The sequence below is a fragment of the Miscanthus floridulus genome, chromosome 1 (assembly GCF_019320115.1).
Source record: "Miscanthus floridulus cultivar M001 chromosome 1, ASM1932011v1, whole genome shotgun sequence".
Taxonomy (NCBI): Eukaryota; Viridiplantae; Streptophyta; class Magnoliopsida; order Poales; family Poaceae; genus Miscanthus; species Miscanthus floridulus.
This window is the reverse complement of record NC_089580.1, coordinates 122,266,516-122,276,146: the sequence shown is the minus strand read 5'-3', so window position 1 is coordinate 122,276,146 and position 9,631 is coordinate 122,266,516. Positions and strand designations below refer to the sequence as shown.

The 9,631-nt window shown below is 44.9% G+C and overlaps 1 protein-coding gene and 1 non-coding gene across 4 annotated transcripts; both read left to right on the top strand.

Annotated features, from left to right (window-relative positions):
- Nucleotides 1-1,944: 1,944 nt before the first annotated feature.
- LOC136492413 (DAR GTPase 2, mitochondrial) lies at nt 1,945-4,811 on the top strand. 3 transcript variants are annotated; one of them, XM_066488440.1, is made up of 7 exons: nt 1,945-2,299; nt 2,410-2,457; nt 2,604-2,751; nt 2,849-2,919; nt 3,354-3,450; nt 3,526-3,713; nt 3,919-4,811. In XM_066488440.1, the coding sequence occupies exons 1-7, from the start codon at nt 2,024-2,026 to the stop codon at nt 4,180-4,182; spliced, it is 1,092 nt and encodes a 363-aa protein (XP_066344537.1). In that variant the 5' UTR covers nt 1,945-2,023; the 3' UTR covers nt 4,183-4,811. The 3 variants fall into 3 exon arrangements, with proteins under 3 accessions (XP_066344537.1, XP_066344532.1, XP_066344541.1); XM_066488435.1 differs by having other exon boundaries at nt 2,410-2,490; XM_066488444.1 differs by lacking the exon at nt 2,410-2,457.
- A 2,167-nt stretch (nt 4,812-6,978) lies between these two features.
- TRNAA-UGC (transfer RNA alanine (anticodon UGC)) lies at nt 6,979-7,051 on the top strand. The gene has a single exon. It is a non-coding gene; the product is annotated as a tRNA-Ala (tRNA).
- Nucleotides 7,052-9,631: the final 2,580 nt, after the last annotated feature.

Sequence of the window (9,631 nt, the reverse complement as noted above, 5' to 3'; positions counted from 1 at the left end):
TGAACCTAGCGGTCCGACCAGTTGATCGGTGGAGAAGTCCGAGCACCAGGTGGTCCGATCACCTGGACGACGATCCTGCAATACAAATATGTAGAATGGGCAGTACATAATATAAAAGTATATAAACTCCAGAGAAGAATCAGCAACAGTGATAAAATAGCGTATGCAGCTAGGTGATCAGTTGGTGTGAACACTTAGTGTTATTCTGAAGATATATTTATATTTAATATAAACCGTCCGACCAGTTCGTGTGTAGCTGAGTCTCCAGCCCTAGCTAGCCCGTTAACCATAACGCGAAGTGTGGAGCCCGTGTGCGTGTAGGAAGAACAAAACGTCGCTAAGGAGCCGTTGCCGACCACCCATAACGCAGAGGGCAGACACTCGTGCACGTGTAGGAAGGAGCCAGAGACAGGGCCATCTCTGAGGACATCCGAGCGTCAACATGACTGTTTAGGGGTTCGCCTTAGACTTAGCTGTATGTCATCTTTAAGATGGTATACATGAAAGAAAATCGTTTGGAGAGCAAACATGGAGAAACACAGTTCGGAGAAACATTATGGCGATATACGAAGATTGGAGAATATTTAGAAGAATATTAAAGCGTGACTTAGCTTTAGATAGAATATCTGGTCGGCGGCATATGGTGTTATCTGGTCGGCGATGCGGGTTGCTCGCTTAGCGGCTCGGTTGACGGTTGAAATGAAGTTGATCTCGTGTTGGAGTAGGACGGACGTAGTCGAAGCTTGGCGGTGTCAATCCGTGTACAAAGACGTGCGCCGTGGTTGTCGAAGGATGTTGATCTTGAGTTACGCCATCTGGTTCGCCAGGGATCAGCTCGCACGAGCTCCACGGTGGGCGCCAACTGTCGACAAAAGATGCTCAACAGTCCTCCGAGGGGTATCCCACGAAGGTAGATTGATCGGTAGAGGTGCGCGTAATAAGGAACCGGATGGTGATGCAAGGCGTAGAGACTGCGATTTAGACAGGTTCGGGTTGTCTGATCGACGTAATACCCTACGTCATGTATCTTTGGTGTATTGTATTGAGATGTATGTCGATGTCGACTAGGGGACCCCTGCTTTTCCTTATATACTCTGGAGGGGTAGGGTTACAAGAAAAGTATCCTATTTGGTACTATACAATATCTTGCGGTGCACGTCAACCAGTGTCGTGCACGCCTTGATCTTGTGGGTTGGGCCACCTCTGATAGTGCGGCACATGTCTTGTCTTATGGATACCGGGGGGTCATAGCCCCCACACATCTAGATGTTGCAAGTGTTTTAGAGGTATGTTGCAAACACTGGTTCCCAATGTTACATATGTTTCACACATATATTGCGAAGTGTCTTATCTGTATGTTGCGTATATTTTGCAATGGTTTTTAAGTGTTTCTAGGTTTTTTTTGCAAGTATTTTAGACGCATGTTTCAGTGTTTTATTTGTCTTTTTTTATGTTGTAAATGTTGCATCTGAATGTTTCAAAAAATAGATCAGGATGTTGCATATGTGTACACAACATCAGTGATATGTCAGGGATAGGGCGCGGCAGGAAACAGAGCGCGGTGGGGATGGCGGTGCGGCGGGGATGGGCCGGCGTGAGTGACGTGCACGCTCCGTTTCATTACGCGAGGACAGACGCGCTCGCTCGAATCGTTGTTCTGCTGCGGGCCGGTTTCATTGGATGGGTGAAATCACAGGCTGGGAGCTGCGTTCAGACGCATCCTCGCCGGACGTCCGCGCGCTAGCTGTTCCTTTTTTTTTTTGAAACTTTGGCGGTATGTGTTGCATAAATTATATATTTTTTTAGGGAAAAGGAAATAATAGTCGCAGCAAACGTCCTAAACCGAAACTCCATGGGCCGGCAGCCTGCCTGTTAGTCCTAGCCCAAGTTACGTGCTGCATCCTGGGCTCCTGGCCCATCATCACCCTCAGTCGAGGCCAGCAGGCAGGCGATAGCACCGGCCGGCCGGCCCCTGCCCTCACTCGTCCCGAGGTCCCGGCCGCCTCCATCGTCGCCGTCTCCAATGACGGCAGCGGCGGCGGAGGCCGTGTCGCGCCGCCTCGGCGCGGCTGTGCGTGACCTCTCGGGTTCGTGGTACGGGCGCCACATGGCCGCAGCCGAGCGCGCCATCCGCGCGCGCCTGCCCCTCGTCGACCTCGTCCTCGAGGTCCGCGACGCACGCGTGCCCGACTCCTCATCGTTCGAGCCTCTCCGCCGCCGCCGCGGGCCTCTGGATCCAGACCGCCGCCGGGTCGTCCTTCTTAACAAGGCGGACCTGGCAGACCCGTCCGAGACCGAGGTAATCAGCCCCCCTAACCCTGCCCTGTCTGTGCGCAGTGCGCTGCATATTGGGGAGAGTTGACGGCTGCTTCTGAATTCCGATGCCCGAGGTTGCTCGTGGTGGTGCAGGAGTGGGTGGCCTACATCAAGAAGCAGACGAGCTGCCCTTGCGTAGCGGTAAATTCTCACAGCAGGGAAAGCATCAAGGAGGTAGGCCGTGCTATTTGTAGTACATGGATTTAGTAATTAGGTAGGTGATTCTGTGATTTGCTACTTGGAGATGCATGTCTAATATAGGCGTTCTTTTGAAATCTATCATGTAGCTATTGAATGTTGTGCAAACAAGAATCAGGGAGATCAAGCATGGCGAGAACAATTGCACGGGAACTGCCCTCCTGGTCGGGATTCCAAACGTTGGGAAATCGGCCATCGTTAACGCGATGCATCAAATTGGGAGGATTGCGGCAGCAGGTGATATATGCAGGTCATTTGTTGCTGCTCTGTTATGTGCTGTATCTGTTTTGGTTTGCTTCTTATTTCTATGTCCCCATGATTGTTGTCTGTCCAGAGAAGGGAAAGCTGAAGCATGCGATTGTGAGCAGCCATCCTGGAGAAACTAGAGACATAAGTGGATACAAGGTAAGCTTGTATGTTTAGGGACGCATGAAATGAAGTGCTGCATTTCCAGATCATCTTGTAATAGATAGCGTCATTACAAGTCGTTGCTGCAGTGCTGTCTGCATCAACCAAGAGTTCAATTTATCATTTAAAGGACAACAAAACTGAAGAGTGATTCTTATACAAATGGCAGTAGTGCATGTAAAGGGCGTACCTAGTGCAGAGAGCTCCCGTTCTGTGCGGGGTCTGGGGAAGGGTGTCAGTGGCAAGCCTTACCCTCGCATGTGCAATGCGAGGAGACCATGACTCGAACCCGGGACCTTCCGGTCACAGGCGGTAAGACTACCGCTTGCACCAGGCCCGCCCTTCAACATGTTTAACATGTTTTGGCTCAGCAACTGTCTATCTTATTCTCAAATGTCATGTACATATTATCAAGGCTTATTGATCTACAGGTTGCTAGTCATCCAAATATATACGTGTTGGACACTCCTGGTGTGCTGTCGCCTAGATTTAAAGATGATGGTTCTGGCCCCAGACTAGCCTTGACAGGTACCAGTTACTTCAAAGTTTATGGCTTCACTTTAGCTACATATTATTATCTGATGCATGCACATGCTTTTGCAGGGGCTATCAAGGACTCCTTGTTAGAGGATTATGATATCGTACAGTTTCTTCTTGCAATTGTGAACTCAGGGAAGGAATATAGGAAGTGGGACAAGTTGAATAAAGCAGGAGATACCTTTTCTTGTGGCAACACAATTACGTCCAGGGGCCACAACAATAAAGGGCAACATGCTTCAGATCACACTCAGGTAAATGCAGCAAAGAGTTTACAGCTCAGTTCCCTAGTAGCTGCAGCCTAGTTTCACTTTCATGCAATTTCTCACTGCTGGTACAAGAAAAATTATGTTTGTTTATCTAATTTTTTCTGAGAAAGATTTATGGTTTTATCAGGAGTTCCTTTTTTTTTTAAAAAAAAAAATCAAATGTATGCACTGTTTTGTTGCCTTTGTGCAGGATTTCTTCGTGAAAGCAGTCCGCCAAGTGCTTTTTGAGACTGTATCTCGTTTTAATGGGGATCTGGGACACGTGGATGAGTTAAGAAGATTGATAGGCCACCAACTTGTAAACTTGCAGGAGGTTTTCAAAGTCTCCACTGAATCAAGCAAGGATATGTGTAAACCTATAGCTTTGAAACTACTCAATCTGTATCGGACAGGAAGGCTTGGCCATTATACCTTAGAAAATGTCCCAGATGTTAGGCAGGAAGTTGTTGCATAATTAAGTACTGCCTAAAGCATGTCTCTTTTTTTTTAACCTTAAAACAAGGATTATGCATGGTTTGGCCAGGATGCAACCCCTCCTAGCTCTAGGTTGCCCAGGGAGGATGAGGTGCCGGCAGTGTGTGAATGTGGATCTGGCTTGCAAGTTTCTTCTCTGACTTCAAAGCCCAATCTCTGAAGGAATCACTCAAGAAATCAAAGGGGCATAGGCGCATAGCTGTGGAGCCTTCATTGTGGGGGAGAGAGCTTGTCTCGAGTTTGGTCTCAAGGAATGCAGTAGCTAACCGTTGGAGGAGATAGGAGAAGAGTATTCATACCCAACCCCGCAAAAGAGCCATTACACTCAAAGCCTGAATGTTTCGCAGAAACTACCGAAGTTCAGCAGATGACCGCACAGGTTAGCCTAGCTCCGGCAAAAGTGCGAAACTGTAAAAATCTACAGAACTTCCACAACTAGTCGGAGGCAAGCACTAAGTCTGTCAGGCTATGTAACCCCACTAAAGTGTCTCAAGGTTTGCTGGACAATTGAGCAGTTGTCCAAAGCAAACACTTCAAATTTGTATTCCTATATAGTATAGTATACAATAAACTCAATTCAAATAGAAAATACGATGTCTAATTGCACTCTGATAACTTTGATAAAATCGATTGCCTTCGCTTCTCGCTTCGTCTGGGTTAACGACGGTGCTCTCCACAAAGCAGTAACCAGAGAGTATTTGCTTTCCCCTCCTTACTATGCTGGTCTAGGGCTACCTTGGGGGAGGAAAAACTCACAATTGAAGGGCCTGTTTGGTTGGTGTTGTAGTTTGCCACACCTAACCTTCGGCAAGCAAAGTATGGCGAGTAAAATCGAAGCCATACTTGTGGCAAAGTCTAGCACGCAAATGAATCTATAATGTGTGGGATAAAGTGCTAATAAGGTGTGGCGCGTCGTAATCGTAGCAGTAAACCAAACCGCTATGGAAAAAACTGTGCCATAACTAACCTGTGGCATGGTAAGTTGTGGTCATGAACTAAACATGCCCTCAGGTGTCAAGATCCAGTTGCCAGTGGCTTCTCCGCTTGTCTTAATATCACTGCTGCTGTAACCCTTGCTTGGGTCCTGCTCAATTTGAGTTGGCAGAGTGCATTCTTGTTATTATCCCCATTACTAATCCAGGAGTTCAACGTTAGGGCCTACTTTACCCTGATCTCCAGAAAGGTGAGAGCAAATTCCCAGTGATTGTTTATCCATGTACTTGTTTGCAAGATTGGTTCTGAGTGGATCTCAAATAACAGAGATTGCTACTATTCGAGAAGCAAAGCACATTCTCCATTTGTTTCCGTTATCGTTACATGCATATCTTATTAACATGTTGCATATTCCAAGGTTTTTCATTTTAATTCAAGTAAATTTTCCAAATTTTTTTTACTTAACACAATATTCCTTGGAATTTTTTATTCTCAATTTTTGCTAGTTCAAAATTCTGAAACGATGATGAGAAGAAATAGAAATAATCTAGAATTCTTTTCACCAATAACCTGATTATAAGTGGAAAGAAACATGACCTGTGACCGGCCTGGTACACCATGGAGAGTAGTAAAAGCAACTAAGAAAAACCGGCTGAAACTGTTTTGTCGTGAGAGAAAAATACTGTAGATTCTAGCTGATAAGCCGGCTGATAAGTTCAAGTGTACAAGGGCCTAGGAAGCTCAACCACCATCGGTGCATCACGCTGGGTTGACAGTAGGGATGAAAACGGATCGGATACGGACGGATATCACCGATATTACATTTGTTTTCATATTTCTGTCTGGATTCGGATTCGAATACGGATAGTGTCAACTATGTCGGATATGATACGATTGGATATCGACATCATAAATATGCGATTTGAGTATTCGGATACGGATACGGTATCGGATGTTGGATATCTGGACTCGGATACGGACATATCTCAACCCCTCTAAACGGATTCGGTTTCGAATACGGTCGAAAAATATCCGTACCGTTTTCATCTCTAGTTGACAGGATTGATTAGTACGCTGCAAAACATAGCGGCCCTCTTTGCAACCCTTGTCGAGATCTTGTTTGAAGACATATACCTTGCAACCCTTCCACTCCAAGGACTCAATGCACGTGGATTACGGTGGACTGAAGTGCAACCAAATATGACATCAATTCAACCTATACATGATGGAGGAGATTTTGACGTGAAAATTTAGTTTATTTTTAATTTCAACTTTATCCAAACATGGCCGGCATGGATGATCTATAGTAATTCACCAATCGTGCACATTGCCCCAATTATGAGTGTCATCTCTAGCTCTGCCCTGTATCATGTCGCGTCTAGAGAATTGGCTCCAACGTGGCACTGGCGCCTGCATTCAGCCTGTTCGGTAGCCTGTATTCGGCTTATAAGCCTTGGCTTATCAGCCAACGAACAATATTTTTCTCTCACACTAAACCAGCCAGCAGTACTTTCAGCCATGGCTTATAAGCCAATCCAGCCGAAACGAACAGGCTGATTGTGACTAGAGGCGTCACGAGGATATGGAAGATATAGGTTTGATACTTGCAGTCTTGGTGCACCATGTATGATTACTAATAGCACCAGCATGTTGGTCTAACTAGGGTAAATTCAGAGTTACTACTTTGGACTGAACCGAACTAACGAAGCGTCCCGTTTTCTTCCGATATTTTTTTTTTATCAAATGAGGAATCATTGAGCATTAGCACTTTAAGACCTCTGCAGTTTAGCGGACTGTTACGCCCGCTTATTAGTTAGATATATGTAGAAAAAGAAAACAGGAAGGGGATGTAGCTCAAATGGTAGAGCGCTCGCTTTGCATGCGAGAGGCACGGGGTTCGATCCCCCGCATCTCCAACTTTTTTTTTTCTTTTGTCTATCAATTATTTCCCCGTTTCTGCTCGTCGGTCTCGTGTCTCGTCGGTCATCCAGTAGAACCTTCTCCCTCCACAGATTTTCGAGATTTCGATCATGTAGGTGCGTGCGTGTCCTTTCACGCCTTTAAAAGTCATGCACGTTGAACCGAAGTAAAGAAACTGTAATTAGCTGAGAGCAAACAATTCACACCCTTAAAAGTCATGCGCGTTGAACCGAAGTAAAGAAACTGTAATTAGCTGAGAGCAAACAATAGCAATACGTTTAGAGTTCAAGAGCATCACGCGTTGAATCCGATAAGCATGTATAGGCAGCCGTTGACGAAGGAAAAGAGGGGGAGAGCTCAGTTTATTTTTATTTATTCCAAGAAAGCGGCCAACATTGGCGTTCATCTCGATCTGACGAAACCGAAGAAGAAACACTGGAGTTGAGTCATGACCGCAGCATTCCATCCAGGAGAAGAATACGTCCATCCAATTTTCTCCTCCTTGGATAGGGCCATTGGCACGTTCTCCCCTGCTGCAAGCCCGAGTAGTACTACTCCCTAGATACGGATGGATATAGTTAATATTACATTTTTTTTTCTATTTTTATTCGGATTCAGATTCAAATATGAATAATATTATTAGATATGTCAGATAGGATATGAATGGATATCGATATCCTAAATATGTGATTTGAGTATTTGAATACGAATACGGTATTGGATGTTAAATATGCGGACTTAGATACGGAAAGATCTAAACTCATCTAAACGAATCCGGTCTCAGATATGGTAAAAAAAGTATCCATACCATTTGCACCCCTCAAATACGTCCATCCAATTTTCTTGTCCTCAATAGGGCCATTGGCAGGTTATCCCCTGCTGCGAGTCCTAGTACTACTCCCTCTCCCAGTGATGTAATTTTAGACTAGTGTTAAATCAAACGATATAAACACAATTTTATAATAGTATTAAGTCAACTCATATAAAATTTGATTAATTTATATAAAATATATTAATATTTATCATACTAAATAAGTATCATTGAATCTGTTATCAAATATATTTTTATTTTCATAGTATACTTGATTAGGTTTCAAAGTCATAAATGGATACTACTTATATAAATTAATTAAATTTAAGATAGTTCGATTTGAACAACGACATGGAAATAATATGGAACAAACCATAATTTATATAAAAATATTAATATTTATCATACTAAATAAGTATCAATAAAATTAAGATAAAAATATTAATATAGTTTAGTTTGACCGGTGGCTCTGATATATCATCAGCCGCCCGGTACGCATGAGGGCGTTGGGGTTGGGCAGCCCCGGATACGTTCAAAACTGGGGCGGCCTATTTTTTTTTGTATTTTGGTTCTTTGTTTGAAGAAAATTTATATTTAACCCCCTGGACAACGTAAATCGATCTTTGGATCCTGGGGGTCGGCGCCATGGCCAACGGCGCCGAGGTAACACGTCTCGATGTCGTAGGTCTTGGCGTCGAGATGCCTGGTCGGGAAAAACGGGGCATCCAAGTGGCGCTTACGTGGCAGGTAGGTCGGCGCCACGGATCCTGATGCCGAGGTTGGAGCCACAGATCTTGGCGTTGACCTCGGAGCCAAGATCCCTGACGCTGACCTTAGAGCCACAGATCTTGGTGCCGAGGTCTTACACCTATACCACGTGCCCTCTTCCTCTTCCTCTCCCTCTCGACTCCGGCGCGAGCTCTTTCTGTCTTTGTCGTCGTTCTGGCCACTGCCCGCGCCAGCACCTCCGGCCGCCCGCGCCACCGCAGCAGGCCACGACACCAGCTCCGAAGAGCTTCGCGCCCTTGTCCGCTCCCCCGACCGCCCTCGTCACCCCATCCTCCTCCTCCACACGCACCGACGGTGAGGGCGCCCCCCACCTCTCCCCGGCATCCCCACCGGCCGGCGGGCCACCAGGGGCCGCGCCTGGCGGTGCCGCCCCCGCCCCCCCCCGGCCGCCCTGTGAGGCCACCCCTCTCCCTCAGTCGGCCGTCAACCAACTCAGGTAAGTTAATTTTTTTTTTATTTTCCATAATTTTGTTTTACAATTTAGTTACTTTAGATAGTTTCGTTAGCTAATTTAGTTATATAGTGATGTAATTTAGTTAGTTAATTTAGGTATTTAGTGAGACAATTTAGTTATGTAGAGGTTATATATTTAGGTAATTTAGATAGATTGTTTTATTGTTAGTTATTTATGTACTTTTGTAGGTAGTTAATTTAGTTATTTAGTTTATTTGTAAGTTAGATAGTTAGGTAATTAAGTTATATATAGGTAGTACTTGTAGTAACTGTAGTTAGTAGAATTACTTATATAGTTAGATAGATAGCTAGGTAGTTTAGATACTTATTTATTTAGGTAGACAGTGGGATACTTAATTATGTATGTAATTTAGTTATACCCTTATTAGTTAAACTCCTAATAACTTTGATGTTGTGCATACCAACTAGATGGACAATGTAGTCACCCTGTATCATGGAGGATGTGTGTAGGAAGATGAGTTTGGGAATGTCAGTTTTGTTGGAATGCAAAGGGTGCCTCTCA